Consider the following 16,954-nt stretch of genomic DNA (forward strand, 5'->3'; position numbering starts at 1 on the left):
AGGTGTCTAGCACTGTGCAGGTGATGGTACTGGAAAAGTCACATGTGAGACATGGCCCCAGCTTCTGAGAGCTGAGGATGCAGCCACAGGGACAGAGTCCCACCATAAAGAGCCCATGTCTGGTCCCTAAAACTGAGAATAGGTGCGGGTGGAGAGATTGCTGCAGGAGGAGTAGGTTTCCCAAGCCCAGAGCCAAGGCAGTTTCAGAGGGATGGGAGAAAAACAAAGGACACATTGTGGAGAAAAGTACTGCTACACTTTGAATCTGAAATGCCCTCCCCAGAGTCTCATATGCTTGGGAGGTGACTGGATCACAGGGACACTGTACTCATGAGTGAATTCATCCACTGTGCTCATGAATGGATTCATCCACTAATGAGTTCAGCAGCTGAGTGTGCTATTGGGAAGTGGGGCCTGACTTGAAGAGGTTAGGTCTCTAGAGGTGTGACCCAGAAGGGTATATCTCCCACCCTGGTTGGTTTCTCCCTTCTCTCTCTGCTTCCTGGCCACCATGACATAAGCAGATCTCCTCCACTATAGCTCTCTGCCATGCCATTTCTGCCTTGGAGTCATCCAATCATGAGCTGTAACTATGAGCCAAAATAAACCTTTCCTCCTTTATGTGGCTGATGTTAGGTATTTTGTCCCAGTAATGAATGAAGTGATTAAGACAAGTGCCAAGCAGAGGCTAGGAAGGGACCCTCAGTGTGCCATCTGAGAAGGCAGGGCAGAGGCCAGATCACATGGGAGAAGATATCTTCTTCCAGAATTTGGGGATAAAACTGAATTACAGGGTGGGATCCAACTGTGTCCTTTAAACATTCAGACACTCAGCCTTGAACTTGATGTGATTAACATTAGGAACTTTTAAGTTTATCATGATGAAATTCATGGACTGTGAAAGATGATATGATTGTGAAAGAAGAATATGAATAACCTGAAAGAGGAAGAGAGGAAGTACTGTATGGAGAAGGGCTAAGCCACTGATTTTATATGTCTGAGTGTACAATATCTGCTATAGGCAACATAATCATCCTTAGAGATGTTCATATACTAATCCCTGGCACCTGGGAATGCTATGTCATCTTAAAAAAGGGACTTTAGATGTGATTGAGTTGAGGATCTTGAAATGAAGTTTATTCCAGATTATCTGAGTGGCCTAGGGTCCTTATTGAGGGAGGCAAGAAGGCTTCAGATATAACCACAGGAGCAGAGCATGAACAGGGAGATCTGGGGCCGGGGATTTAGCTAAGTGGTTCTGCTGCCTGCCTCGAAAGTGCAAGGTCCCAAGTTCGATCCCCAGTACCAACCCCCCCGCAAAAAAAACAAAAAACCCATAAAAGGGTCGGGGATTTAGCTCAGTGGTTCCACCACCTGCCTCACAAGCAGAAGGACCCAAGTTCGATCCCCGGTACCAAAAAAAACAAAAAACAAAAAACAAAAACAAGGAGATCTGAAAATGCCATAGTCCTGCATGAAACAACACTTCCACAAAGCATGACTGAAGGTGAGAGCCAGAAACAGAGCAGAAGACAAACATCACAGGCTCCATGGCAGATGCCCACCTCTCAGATGGAGGGGACCTCATCATGTAGGAACCACAGGGTCCCCATGGAGAGGATAGGAGAATGTGTCATCCTCAGAAACAGAGGAGCTGACCCAAGGGACATGGAGAAAGTGCAAGACCTCCCTCAGACATCCCAAAGCAGGAGGCATTGAGGATACGGGCTCTGAGTCACTCTATGGGGGACTCCTGTAGACCCAAAAATACAGCTGCTTTCTAACACTGCTAGATGCAGTTTGGGGTTTGGAGGGCTAAGGCCGGTATCTGACCCCTGGGAATGGTAGACCAGGTGCAAAAGGAAAGAGGGGCTGGGCAAAGACACAACAGGAGAACAAGAAGATCAGAGCCACACAGGGTACTGAACATAATAAGAAATATGTCATCAACGTCACTGGCTTTATCAGAAAACCCCAGGAAGGTGCAAGGAGAAAAGCAGCACTGACCCAAAAAAGTTACTCATAGCGAAAGCCATAAATCTCTATATCCAGTTTCTTTATTTGTAAAATAAGAGATTTGGGGAAATTCCTTAAGATTTCATTGAGCTCCAAAAAGCTGTAATTCTGTGATTTCATGGAAAGAAACTTTGTATTTACTGAGGACCACCGAGAAAACACTGAAAATAACACTAGCAATTGTGCCACATAAGGAAAATCCCTTCATAAGAACAATTCTGTAAACCAGGTTGCAACATTCTTCAAATACACAGGAGAAAGTCTCATTTACTGTAGGCAAGATGTTTCAGTTGAGGGGAAGAGTTGTGAATGTGGCCACCTCTGCACCCCACTGATAGTTGGGGGAGGTGTGTAGCAACACAACGTGAGGTCCCCTTGCCCACCACATGCTCTCCCCCTCCCCTTGTCTTGGCCACAGTGGAGGTCTCTGCAGAGCACATCAGCTGAAAATGAATAGATCTTGCCTTTCAGCCTCTGAATGGCAGGCTTGAGTCTTGCTTCCCAGTCCCTAAAGGTGAGCCTGAAGTGAATGTAGCTTCAGCTTTTGTAGGAATGGAGATAAATGAAGAGGAATACCTACCTGATCAACAAAATGTGGTTCCCTTTACCAGTCTCCCTTGTCTTCCACTACACTGGAGGCTGCATTTTAGTTTTGGTTTTGGGGTTTGTTTGTTTTTTCCATACTGTGGATCAAACTCAGGACTTGCTCTTGCAAGGGAGGCATGCTGCCACTGAGCTAAATCCCTGACCCTCGAGCCTGCATTTTAGCCAATAAGGTCTGACTCATGGAGCACTGAAGCCAGGCACCAATGAGCTTGTGTGACCTTGAGACTGAAAAGAGGAATTTGGGGGGTGACCCTAAACTCAGAGCAGGGGCTCAAGGCTGGACAGGAGTTGGGCAGACCTGATACAAGTCAGGCTCACAGAAAGTGAATTTCAGTTAGAATTAGAGGTGCCCTGGAGGATGTGAGCCTCTTGGGCCACCATCCCACTGCCCCTGAGCACCAAGGAGCAGAGCCAACCCCCCCCCCCCCCAGCCATGGTGAGGAGGTGAGCCATGCAGGCACCAGTAGCATCCCCCTCACACCCAAAGTTGTGCTAAGCCACTACCTGGATCCACACCACAGAGTAGCAGGGGTCATAAAGGACATTGATCTGAGCTCCAGAAGATACAGCAGAAGCAAACAACAGAAAGAGGGACTTTCTGAGGTTCCTTGATGAAAATTGTAGCCCACTGAAAAAGTGAAGAAAATCTCTGCAATAAAGGCCACCTTAGTTGGGGGAGCAGCAGTGTGGACCAGAGTGATGTGGCTGCAAGTAGATCACAGCCAAGGCTCTGCCCCAACCCCAGAGGCTCAGGCACACTGGCCCAAGCCAAAGGCCCACCTGGAAAAGAGCTGCACAAGCACACAAGCAACAGCCCTGATACCATCAATAAGTGTGCAAGAATTTAGCCAGAAGCTTGCTCATACAACAGGACTGAGGATGTACAGCACCCAGACAAAAGGCCCTCTCAGACAACATGCAAATAAGGGCCCTAGCCAGAGGCACACCTAAATAACATCCCAATTGTACACAGGCCCCAGCCAGAAGCCTGCTCAGACAATAAGTCAGCTCAGGGATCCAGAAGGCCACCATTCTGAACTGAAGAATTAGTGTGCTGGTGAGTAGCAGAGTAAAGGCTGCTCAGTGGTTTGCTAAAAATTGAAGACCACTGGGTGAGAAAGAAGTTGCCTCAACAAAGGCACAGCAGGCTGCATCTGTTGAAATGAGAAGCCATGTAAACAAGTCTCAAAACCAGATCACCTAAGGCAACCCCAAAGGGAAACAAGATGGAACAAACTGATACTCAACCATCTGGACTCCCTGAACTAGCAACAAAAGAGGATCTGGAAAAAATGAAATCAGAAATAATTTCTCAGATAACAGCAGAGATTGTGCCAATAGTGCAAGATATGATTAATAAATCTAGAGTGGACACAGATAAAAAAATAGAGGAGCTCAGGAATATGATGGAATCCAAAGATAGGAAAGAAATAGAATCCATAAAACAGATGTAAACAGATTTCCAGGAGATTAAAAACTCCATTGAAAGTCTGCACAGAAGAATGAGCCAATGTGAGGACAGAATTTCAGATATAGAAGATAAGATTGCAAATAGTGACCAGGAAAAGTAAAACTTCTTCAAAATAGTAAGGGACCATGAGAAATCAATCCAGTAGCTGCTAGACGATGCAAAGAAGAATAACATCAGACTGATGGGAGTCAATGAAGAAACAGAAGAGTCTGCAGAAGACATAAAAAAAACTGTTCACAGAAGTAATGGCAGAAAACTTCCCTAGCAGGGGAAAAGAACTTGACATACAGATAAGTGAGGCATAGAGGTCTCCAACTAGCTGTGATCAAAAAACATCTATGCATAGGCATATAATAGTTAAGATTCCAGAAACCCAAGAGAAGAACAAAATTCTACAAGCAGTTAGAGAAAAGAAACAAATTGCATACGAAGGAAAGTCCATCAGAATAACAGCAGATTTCTCAACACAAATCCACAAGGCAAGACGAATGTGGAGTGACTTATTTCAAGCCCTAAAGGAAAACAGCCTTCAACTCAGATTGATGTACCCTGCAAAATTATCTTTCAAAATTGAGGGAGAAATAAGATATTTACATGACAAAGAGCACCTTAGGAACTTCATGAATACCAAACCAGCGCTCAAAAAAATTTTAGATAACATCCTAGGAAAAGACAACAAGGATCACAACCCCAGGAAGCACAGCAGAATGAATCCATCAGGCATGACAAGAAATTAGATGCAAAGGGGGAGAATCCAGCAAAAAGAAAAAGTCATGACAATGATGTCAATACATATCAGTTATAACCATCAATGTTAATGGTCTCAAATTCACCAATGAAAAGAAATAGACTGGCAGAATGGGGCAAGAAGCAAGATGCAACAATAGGCTGCATACAAGAAATGCATTTAATTTAAAAAATCTCATAGACTGAAAGTTAAAGGGTGGAAAACAATACTCCATGTGACAGGAACCCCCAAAAGAGCAGGAGTAGCAGTCCTTTTTGCAGATCACATGGATTTCAAACCAACACTGATTAAGAGAGACAAAGAAGGACACTACATCCTTGTAAAAGGAACAATCGAAGAGGAAGAAATGACAATCACAAATATATATGCACCAAACACTAGTGCACCCAACTATATAAAACAAATACTAACAGACATGAAAATCAAATAAGCACTAATACAATAGTTGTGGGGGACCTCAATACCCCATTGTCACAAATGGATAGATCAACTAGACAAAAAATAAACAATGAAATAGTAGAACTCAAATTCTTGAACAAATGAACTTAACAGATGTTTACAGAGTATTCCACCCCCCAAAATGGAAAGACGCTTTCTTTTCAGTTGCACATGGGTCATTCTCCAAAACAGACCACATACTTGCTCAAACACGTTTAAGTAAGTGAAAAGGAACTGAAGTTATCCCCTGTATATTATCAAACCATAGTGTGAAAAAATTGGAGATCAATAGTAAAAGAAACCTCAAGAATTTCATAAACACATGGAAACTGAACAACACACTTCTGAATAACCAATGGGTCACAGAGGAAATTAAAGAAATCAGACAGTTCCTTCAATTAAATGACAATGACAGTACAACATATCGGAATCTATGGGACACAATGAAAGCAGTCTTATGAGGGAAATTCATAGCAGTGAATACTCATATTAGGAAAACAGAGCAAGCTCAATTAAACAACCTGATGCTGAACCTCAAGCTTCTAGAAAATGAAAAACAGGACAAACCCAAAGCTCATGCAAGGGAGGAAATTATAAAGATCAGAGCAGAAATCAATGCAATGGAGACTAAGAATGATACAAAAAAATCAATGAAGCCAGGAGTTGGTTATTCAAAAGAATCAACAAAATTGACAAACCCTTAGTCAACCTTATCAGGAATAGAAAAGAAAAGCCCCAAATCCATGCAATTAGGAATGAAAAGGGTGAAATGACAATGGACCAGCAGAAATCCAAAGGATCATCAATACCTACTTCGAGAATCTATATGCCAATAAGATGGAAAACACAGAAGAAATGCACAGATTCTGAGAAAAGTATGAATTACCAAAGTTGCACAAAGATGATCTAAAAATTCTAAACAACCTAATATCAATCAATGAAATTGACAATATAATTAGAACTTACCAACTAAGAAAAGCCAGGGTCCTGATGGCTTCATTGTTGAATTCTACAAGACATTTAGAGAGGAACTGCTGCCACTACTGTTTAAACTCTTCAATGAAATTGAAAGGGAAGCAATACTCCTGAACTCATTCCTGGAAGCAAGTATCACCTTGATCCCCAAAGCAGAGAAAGACCCAACCAAAAAACAGAACTATAGGTCAATTTCACTAATGAACATAGATGCAAAAACCCTTAGTAAGATACTGTCAAAGAGAATGCAGAAGATCATCCAGAAGATCATACATCCTGACCAAGTGGGATTCATCCCAGGGATGCAGGGATGATTCAACATATGTAAATCAATAAATGTAATACATTATATCAATAGAGCCAAGGACAAAAACCATATGATTATCTCAATAGATGCAGAAAAAGCATTTGACAAAATCCAACACATATTTATCATAAAAAACCTACAAAAATTGGAATACACAGTCTCTACCTCAGTCTGATAAAAGCCATCTATGAAAAACCAACAGCCAATGGTCACAAAGTGAAATCCTTTGCACTAAAATCAGGAACAAGACAAGGATGTCCACTATCACCACTCCTGTTCAATATAGTTGTGGAAACATTAGCCACAACAATTAGACAAGAGAAAGAAATAAAAGGAATAAAGATAGGAAATGAAGAAGTCAAATTGTCATTATTTGCAGATGACATGATGCTCTATATAGAAGACCCCAAGAACTCCACCGAAAGTCTTCTAGACTTAATAGTCAAATTCAGTAAAGTAGCTGGAAACAAGGTCAACATACAAAAATCAATAGCTTTCCTCTACACAAATGACAGACTCACTGAGAGAGAAATAGGGCAAACAATTTCTTTCACAATAGCATCCAAAAAACTGAAATACCTAGGAATCAATCTAACAAAAGAAATCCAAGACCTCTTCTCTGAAAACCACAGCACTCTGAGAAGAGAGATTGAAGACAATATCAGAAAATGGAAAGACATCTCCTGCTCCTGGGTAGGAAGGATCTATATACTGAACATGATCATACTTCCAAAACTGCTATATAGGTTCAGTGCAATTCCAATTGAAATCCAAGCAGCATATTTCACAGACCTTGAGAAAACTATCCAAAAATTCATTTGGAACAAAAAGAGACCCAGAATAGCAAAAACAATTCTAGTAACAGAGACATGGCAGGAGGTATTACAACCTCCAACTTGAAACTATACTACAAAGCCTCTGTAATAAAAACAGCATGGTACTGGCAAAGAAACAGACCAGTGGAACAGATTAGAAGATACCAAAACAACTCCAGACACACTCATCCACTTCATCTTCGACAGAGGATCCAAACACCCTCACTGGAGGAAAGATAGTTTCTTTAATAAATGATGCTGGAAACATTGGGCTTCAACTTGTCAAAGATTAAAAGTAGACCTGTATCTCTCACCATGCACTAAACTAAATTTGAAATGGATTAAAAATCTAAATATCAAAACAGAAATGCTGAACTGGCTGGAACAGAGGTTAGGTAGTACTCTTGAAGACATTGGTGTAGGGAAAGATTTTATGAACAAAACCTCAGTTGCTTGTGAAGTAGCACAGGAAGAGAAACCACCAACAGTGTGAAGAGACAACCCACGATCTAGGAAAAAATTTTCACCTGCTGTTCCTCAGACAAAGGTCTACTATCTAGAATCTATAAGGAACTTAAAAAAAAAATCAGACCTCCCAAATTTAAAGAGCCAATCCAAAACTGGGCATCTGAAATGAACAGACATTTCTCAGACAAAGAAGTAGAAATAGCAAATAAATACATGAAAAAATGTTCAACATCACTGGTCATTCGAGAGATGCAAATGAAAACAACTGTGAGATTCCACCTCACCCTAGAAAGAATGGCTGCTATCATGAAATCAACCAATAACAAATGCTGGTGGGGCTGTGGGGAAAGAGGAACCCTGCTCCACTGCTGGTGGGAGTGTCAACTGGTATAACCACTGTGGAAATCAGTATGGAGATACCCCAAAGAACTAGGACTGGAAGTCCCACTTGACCCAGCTATTCCCCTGCTGAGTATCTTCCCCAAAGAATTAAAAGAATCATACCACAGTGAAATATGTGCACCCATGTTCATAGCAGCAAAATTTGTAATAGCTAAAACTTAGAAGTAGCCCAAATGCCCAGCAATTGGAGACTGGATAAAGAAAATGTGTTTTTTTAAATAAAATGGAGTACTACTCAGCCATTAAAAATGAGAAATTAAAGACATTTATAGCTAAATGGATGTACACTGAGGTCACACTCTTAAGGGAAATAAATAGGACACACATGTGTAAATACTGAATAGTTTCTCCAGTGTGAGAAACTGAAAGTGTAAATAAGGACTTAAAGGTGTAATAGATAATGTGAAATAGGAAGAAAAGGGGCAAAGGGGAAAGGGAAGTGGGAGGGGTAGGGGAAAAGAAAGAAGGGAATGGAATTAATATGAGAAAATGAAAAGCTGGGAATAAAGTCTTTGTACATAGGGAGGGATGGAGAGGTTGAAGGGTGGGCAGGGAATAGGGAAAAAATTAAGAAGCAAGAGAGATTATGTAAAGGTGCAAATTTCCAATGATGAATGTCATTATATTGCATACATAAAATGTATCAACAACATTAATTTAAAAAGAAAAATCAAAAGAAAACATATAATAGAAATTATAATACAATAATGTAATAAAAATGATTTTGTCTTAGTTACTTTTTCATTGCTGGGACATAGTACCATACACCCACAAGTTAAAGTAGGAGAGGTTTATTTTATCTCACAGTTTGTACAGGTTTCAGTCCATACTCAGCTGGCTTCAAAGCAGGGTAGCATGACAGAGGGCCATCACAGAGGAGAAATGGTCCATGGTAGAGCAGGCAGGAGGCAGCAGGCAGCAGGCAACAGCAAGTGTCCCTTTCCCTTTTATTCCATCCAAGCTACTAGAGCTTCTTGGGTGGTGCCACCTACCCCTAGAGTATGCCTTCCCATTAGCCACTCCCAGAACAATGCTAAACCAATCAGAGGACTAATCCAATCATCACACCCTTAATCCATATTCACACACACTAGATCCACCCACCTTCGAAAAATCCCCCATGAGTGTATGAGGCTTTAGGGGGATATTTAGATACAAGCCATAATAGATTTCATTTTTTATTTCTTTTCTTTTTTTCTTTCTTGCTTTTTTTTTTTTTGATGGTAATACTGGTAATTGAATCCAGGCACACTAGGAAATTGCTCTACCACTAAGCCTCCAACCCCTGATTTCACTTTTTCTTCCTCCTAAGCCTCAACCTCCCCATGGCCAGAGGTGAAAATAAGAAGACAGGAATGAGAGGTCCCAAGACAGACTTGAGGCTGAGCCACTTGAGGTAGGTCAGACTTCACTGAGGCTGGAAGAATAGGTAGCAAAGAGGTCAGCAGTGTGTGGACACAGAGTGAGTGAAGATGAAAGGTGATGAAATCTCTAGAGCCAACATAAAGCTTGCCAGCCTGTCTGGGAAAAATGGCAGCTGTCAAACATGCCACTCATCCCACATTGGGACCTGTCATGTTCCCTATCCTGAACTCACTCATCACCCTCTGACTTGCTTTTTTCTCCTCTCCAACCCCATTCTCACCTGCACCACATCAATGGCACTTTCTCATGGGTCTGTCCACCAGGATATAAGCCTCTTGAAGGTCTTAAGTGGTAAAAGGATTTGTATTTTCAGTACCAAATGAGTAACACTTCATATCCTCAAAATATGTTGAATAAAGGACTGTGGAGACTATTATTAAGTTGTCATTATCTGAATCGTACTCTCACATGAAGGGAGGTAATAGCCAAGCCCTTGGAATGTCATGCCCAATAGAGATGACCTTCTGTATCTGGGGACCTTTGGCAGCCAGTAATAGCGTAGTATAGAGTAGGTGGTGCTGGGTCACAGTGTGATGCAGAGTGAGCTTCAGGTCATGCAGGATCAGCTCCACCTCAGACAGGCTGGGGATAAGGTCAGTACAGGAGTGGTCAGCCATGCCAGTGGACAGACCCTGATAAAGACTGGACAATGAGGTCAGGCCAGCTTCCCAGCTGGCCATATTCTAGGTCAAACAGGGAAACTGAAGAGCTGTCCCAACTTCAGGGAGGGAACATGGGAGCTCATGCTAGACTTTGTCTGGACTCTGTTCTACATAGTTGTCCATGGCTGATTCTCATCTGTGTCTTCGCCCCATAATAAACAGTAGCTGTGAGTAGTACTGATGTCTGGGGGTTCTGTGGGACTTCTTAGAGCAATGGTGGTAAACCTATGGCATGTATGCCACAGTGAGCACACAGAGCCCTCTCTATTGGCACAAGAGTCAAGTTGCCCCAGCAGCTTAGCATTGGATAACAGATGTTTTTTTCTCAGGTTTAACTGCAGTGTTGGCATTTTGCAATAAATAAGTTTTGGTTTGGAGCTTGAGTACTCTAAAAGGTCTGCCATCACTGTTCTAGAAGTTACTGACCCTGAGAGTGGTCTTGGGAAGCCCATACTAGCAACTGGTGTCAGAGCAGGGTATCCCTCTAGACCCCCAACCGGTCATGTTGCAGTCAAGTGACAGATGAGTGTAAGTCAGAGAGTTACTCTGTCTCTGGAAATAACCACCCTTCTGGGTATCAGACATAAAAGAAATGCTGAAAAGGAAAAACACCTAGAATTAAATTTGCATGTTGGTTTAAAGCAATGATTCAGTTTTCATTTAAAGTAAGAAACAGGTGTGTATATAAAATAAAATCTGCACAGAATCACAAAAATTGAAGCAAACTCCATGCCCTAAGAAGGTGGAGGAAACAGCATGGGTGGCTGAAAATAGATTTTTTCAGGGATAATAAGACTTAATAAGACAAGATGTATAAAGAGAGAAGCTCAAATACTTTAAAAGAAATGACATAAAAACAATTCAATGTCTTTCAGAAGCAGAGAAGAGAAATCAATGTACTAAGGGAAAAAACTTTTAAAAATGGAAAATATTTGGTGACAAATGTTTATGTTGTCAATTGAGCAAGGACATAATTTTGAAAGTTCTTTAAAGTAAAATATGGAATTGCAAATGTTGTTAGGATCTGCCAAGGTTTTCAGTGCATTGAAATAAAGATTTAAATCCATTTTTTCCCTTTTTTATTGTTGTTGCATTTATGTAACTGCCCTCCCTGAAGACTCAAATTGGTTACCTGCCCTTCTGGGTATCAGTGTGTGAGACAACGTGGTTGCCAGCTGCCCCTCACCTGTAACTGGAGGTTGGGTTTCATCTTCTCATTCTGAGGAATGGTTTGGGAGATAGCTTAGCTCTGCTCACTAAATTTTCTCAGCACATCGGGTCCTTGGCTCTGGGGTTTGCTGATGTGAACTGAAATACAATTTCCCCTTTTTAGAATTAAAAACAACATAGCAAAACTTCAAGGGGCTTCCCCCCTCCCCTGCTGATCCTCTTTTCTCAAGCACATTTTGGGCTACCTTGAATCCAATTCTATTACTGGGTCCAAATTTTTTCTCATTGAGAAAATGCAGAACTTGTCTGGTCTGCGGCATGAAAGTCTTTTTCTTTAGAGAAAAGAGTGTAGCAAGGTCTCCTCCTTGCTTGGCGCTCCTCTCACTTTGCCCTAGCTCGGTGGTCAGGTCACGGTGCTCCCCAACTGCTCAGTCACCAGCCCAATGGTGGACACAGCTATGGGCACCCTTCTGGCCCTAGAGTGTGGGCTGGGCCTGCTGGGCAATGCCATCGCCTTGTGGACATTCTTCTTCCACCTCAAGATGTAGAAGCCTTACGCAGTCTACCTGTTCAGCCTGGTGGTGGCCGACCTGCTGCTGACTGCCTGCCTGCTGTTCTATGCTGCCTCTACCTGAGGCACAAGGCCTGGGGTCTGGGCCTCAAGTCCTGTCAGACCCTGCTTTTCCTGCTGACCCTCAGCCATGGAGTGGGGGTGGCCTTCCTGGCTGCAGTGGCCTCAGACCATTGCCTGCGTGCGGTTCACCTTCGGCTGAAAGTCAACCTTCTGCCCTCAAGGGCAGCCTGGGGCATCTCAGTCCTCGTCTGACTTCTCTTGGGCACCCTCACCTTGCTCATCTCCAAGACAGCCTGGAACGCCACTGAGTGTCCCAGCTTCTACCCCACGGTCAAGGCCTCTGGCATCACCTGGCAGGAGATGCTCTTCCTCCTTCAGCTGCTTCTTCCCTTTGGCCTCATCATGTTCTGCAACTCAGGTGTCCTCAGGACACTCCAGAGCCAACTGAGAGAGCCTGACAGGCAGCCCCAGCTGCAGAGGGCCAGGGTGCTGGTCACTGTGGTGCTGCTGCTGTTCTTGCTGTGCTTCCTGCCCAGCATGCTGGCTGGCATCCTGGTGAACATCCTCAGAGGTTCAGGCAGCTGTGATGTCCTGCATGTGGTGGTGCACGTGGCCGACATTGCAGGCAGCTTCACCTACCTGCACAGTGTGCTGAGCCCAGTGTTCTACTGCTTCTCCAGCTGGGCCTTCAGCTGCTCCTACCACAAGGTGCTGGACAGACTGCGGGGCTGGAGCAGGGCAGCCAGGCCCCCCAGCTTTGACAAGGACTCCTACTCCTGACTCAGTGGCTGCCTCTGCTCCTGCTCATGCATGCCTGCCTGGGGTTTAAACAATGACCGCTATGTTTTTAGGATTGCAGAGGAAGTGGGATCATGGACTGTACTGTAGCTCCTGCAGATGCTGTGATGTACACTCCCAGGATGTTTCTCTGCTATTTTACACAGTGAGTGGCAAGCCAGTTAACAACCAGACTCTACTTTGCAGTTATATTTCAGGGAAGTTGTCAAATGAGGAGCCGTACTTGGAGAAGCAGAACTGGCTGCCTCAGTAAAAAAGAGAGGAAGGCTGAAAGCTGGTATTTCCCAATGCCATTAGGCCTCAGCAAGTCATTTTCACTTTCTTTCTTCATAATTTTTAAATTATTTATATATATTTTATTGGTATATGTTTGTGATAGATAATAATCACAATCATCTTGGGGATTTGGCATATGTACATATTGTATCTTGATTATTTTTACTTTTTATGCTTCTGTTTGCCACTGCAAATAACTGTGCTCTCTGATCACCTACTGCATAGACTGTGATAGCTCATGTCAGAAGTACTTAGGTTGTAAAGAGATTTGAACTTACCTAACTTATTATAGTTTGTGCTCATCTCATTTTGTATGTAATATTTCTGTTTTTATAAAATTTTACTTCATTTTTATAGTTTATCCATTATGTCAAAGACAATGCAGTTAGTTCCCTAGTTTAATATGAGAAGCATTTTCCTGTTAAATGTCTCAAAATTGCCTCTTAAGTTTGAATTGCCTCAAGTTTGAATTTCTAAATGCATTTGAAACTGGCTTCCCCTGCACCGAAGAAAAGTCTCCCAAGAGAAATATACAATGTAAGATATGGAACTGCATTTAAAATGATCATCTCCAACCTGATCCTGAGCATAACTTACAGAGGACACAGGGGAATCACCAGGCTAGCAGACCTACCCCAAGTGAGAGGAGGGAATGGTATCTGGCCCCTGTTGGGAGCAATGCTACATAATTCTAGGGAAAAATCATTTGGTTAGCCTAGTTCTCTTGCCTACAGCCCAGCTACAGAATAACTCCAGTTTGGCCTCCGGTCACAACTGAGACTTCAGTGATCCAGTAATGCTGTGATTCTCCAGGACAAGAAACATCCTGGGAGAACAAACATCTGCTCAGTTCCTCATTGTTCTTGGACTGATTAACATCTTGTTTGCCGGAGATGTACTGAACTCTCTGCAAGCCTTCCGTTACACCTTGTTTATCCCAATGTGAACTGTTGAACTCTCTGCAAGTCATTTGTTACATTTGTTTCTCCCGATGTACTGAATAAAAGGTGTGGTAAGCTGGGGGCTTTGTCTTTGCTGCCCAGAGCAGCACTGATCAGACCCAAAGCTCAGCTTCTTCTCGGTCTCATTTTTCTACCTTTCCTGTAATTCGCCGTGTGCTGCCGTGGCTCGCAGGAGACCAGGACTAACTGCAGAGGTTCTGGTAACGTCCCCTTCCCCTGTCCCCTACAGGCCCCCAGCCTTGGAGGCCTTTTCAGAGCTGCAGTTTTCATCTCATCTCTGACAGATTATGCCCCAAACTAGTAGCTCAGGATGATGACGTAAGATTTCCAAAGGTATTTTCCTCTCTGCTCTATCTTGAATTCCCTGCTTATACTTATCAGTATGGGCAGAGCCAAAAGGAATCCCCCAGTGTTGAGCCAAGGTGGGCTTTCTGCGTGTAGCTCCACCTTCCACCCTTCTGCATGCCCCAAGTTGTGGCACACTTGAGATCAACACTGATGGCACTAGCCATAAGAAATGTCAGAACTGTCTCCCGCCCACAGGCTCTTTATTTGACAGGTAGTTCCTTATCAGAACCCAACTTGAAATGCTGGAGAATGTTCTTCCCTCTTCTCTAGGAAGCATATAAAAAGGAAGCATGCTGTATTCTTTGATCCCTGGGGAATCTGGGCTCAGGGGGCAAGTCTGTCTTCTCAGACTTCCTTTCCTTCTAAGAAAATAGAATGCCAATGGGCTGAGAAGGGCACTGCGACCAGATGAAGATGTGGATGCAATCCCTGCTATGCCTGCTTTCTTCCGTTTCAGATGAAAAGAAATGTCTCCATTTTCCTTCCCCAGACCCCAGTGCATGTGCAGTCTGAAGTGCTGCTTTAAAAAACCTAACATTCTGCACAAACTTTTGCTATGACGTGACAAACCCAGCAAAGTTTGTTGCTTGATCACATAATCTTTTGTCAAAGAGGTATCTTAACCCTTCCCCTGCTGCTGGGCAGTTAAATTCGTGACTCTGAAAATGAAAACACATCTGACACACTCACTGTAGGGCAAATTCAGCACAGGGCACATGTACTGTAGGGCACAGTCAGCTCCTCTGCCCGTTCCTGAACAGAGCTGCAGTGTAGCTCTCCTCTGTGCTCATAGGCATGCAGAGCAGCCCCAGGGTATCCAGGAGCTTTGTGGAAACCCTGATGCCTCAGCCAACCCCCAACCTTCTGATTCAGTTGGTCCAGCTGTAGAAGAACCAGGCACAACACTGTTAAATTCCCCTCATTGATTCTACTAATATGCAGTGAGCCTAAGTGTCCTACTCCATTATTTCTTAGCTCTGTGACCACTCTCAACTGTCTTCATCTGTAAAATGGGCACAATAAAATCTACCATGCGGTCATTTTAAGGATTAAATCAAATAGCACATACAACAGTAGAGCCTGGTATAACATAAGCATTCCGTGAATATTAATTTGTTGTTTCTAACACCTCACTAATTCTATTTTCTCCGTTCACTTCTCCAGCCACACTGTGGGACCTGGGGACAGTTTTTACCTGTATACCCTGATCACGGGCCTGGCACAGGATGGGTACACAGAGACCTGGATATTGAAAAGTTGAGTTCAATCAAAGGCTTGTAAATTCTTTCTGTCTAGTAAATCCTTTTGGGGTGTTTTATAATGATTCTGTCTGACTTATTTTATTTTTTACATCTGTGAAATAGGATTTTTTGGTCTAGGATTACGTGAAAAGTGCTGAGCACCTAGTGCCATCCTGTCAGAGTCAATGCCAGAGTGCAGGTTCCGTAACAGGGTCCTTGTTCTCCCCGACTCATCACCGGTGGAAAAGGAATGACCCTGGAAATCAAGGACAGGTGTTACACAGCACGACAGGTCTCTGGCCACAGCCATTTTGCTGACAGTAGCAGGTTCTGGTTTCTCTTCTGTGCCCGGCCACTTGCCGTAGGGAGGAAGGCTCACAATCGTGCCTTGCTGACCTGGTCTCGGCCCTGTCTGGATTCTGGCCCACCCAATCATCAAGAGCCTGAGTTTCAGTCTGAATGAACATTTTCTCTTCCTTGCCAAGATAACACTCTCACTTTTTCAAGATTCTGTTACTCTTGCTGTTTCGCTTTCCACATCTACTGGGCAGCTGGCACCTCCTCTGCAACACACAGGACCTCCAGAATGCAGGGCATAGGCTCAGAATGCTATAGTCCCATCCTGTGGTCCCCACTGGCTTCTGTGGTTTCAGCCCAAGACCCTCCTTCTGTGAGAAGCCTCCCAAGCAATGATCCTACCCACATGCTGACACAGCAGTGACCCCCCACCACCCACGCCCCCCATGCCCCTGGTCTGCTTCCCCTCAACCCCACCAGACTCTTGAAGCTTGAACTTTGAACTCACCACTTTGAACTCAGCTCACCTTTGAACTCAGCACTTTGTTCTGAGCCTGGCTCACCCTGGACACTTCACAAACAAAGGAAATAAATACATAAATGAGCAGTTTAACCTCACTCAAAGTTAGCAAGAAAAAAAAATACCTTTATTGTTTAATAGCTTGGATTTTGAAACCATACTCTGAAGGTTTGTATCCAGAGGCAAATCTGAAATGGTGTCTTTTAAAACGGTCTAGGAAGAAGCTAGCACAGATGAAAATATAAGGCTATTCCTCACTGAAGAAAGCTCTTCCTCTGTATTTTCCTAGTCATTTCTGCCACTAATTTAATGAACACTTTGAATTATATTAAGGTCAGGAAAAGGAACAACTCCACCTTTGACTTTGGGCTTGCTTGGGGTCAGTGAAGTGTGACACATGACTTTCAGAGGCTTCCTGAACACATGTTAAGTGGT

At 43.3% G+C, this 16,954-nt stretch overlaps 1 protein-coding gene across 1 annotated transcript; it reads left to right on the forward strand.

The window, feature by feature from the left end:
* The first annotated feature begins 11,946 nt into the window (after positions 1 to 11,946).
* Gpr31 (G protein-coupled receptor 31) lies at positions 11,947 to 12,939 on the forward strand. Its single transcript, XM_013076682.2, is given in 2 exon segments — positions 11,947 to 12,127; positions 12,130 to 12,939. Coding segments are annotated over 2 exon segments (909 nt in total). The 3' UTR covers positions 12,858 to 12,939.
* Positions 12,940 to 16,954: the final 4,015 nt, after the last annotated feature.

Source organism: Heterocephalus glaber, unplaced genomic scaffold (assembly GCF_053883595.1).
Source record: "Heterocephalus glaber isolate CG9 unplaced genomic scaffold, H.glaber_assembly_v1.0 deba00001593, whole genome shotgun sequence".
Classification (NCBI taxonomy): Eukaryota; Metazoa; Chordata; class Mammalia; order Rodentia; family Bathyergidae; genus Heterocephalus; species Heterocephalus glaber.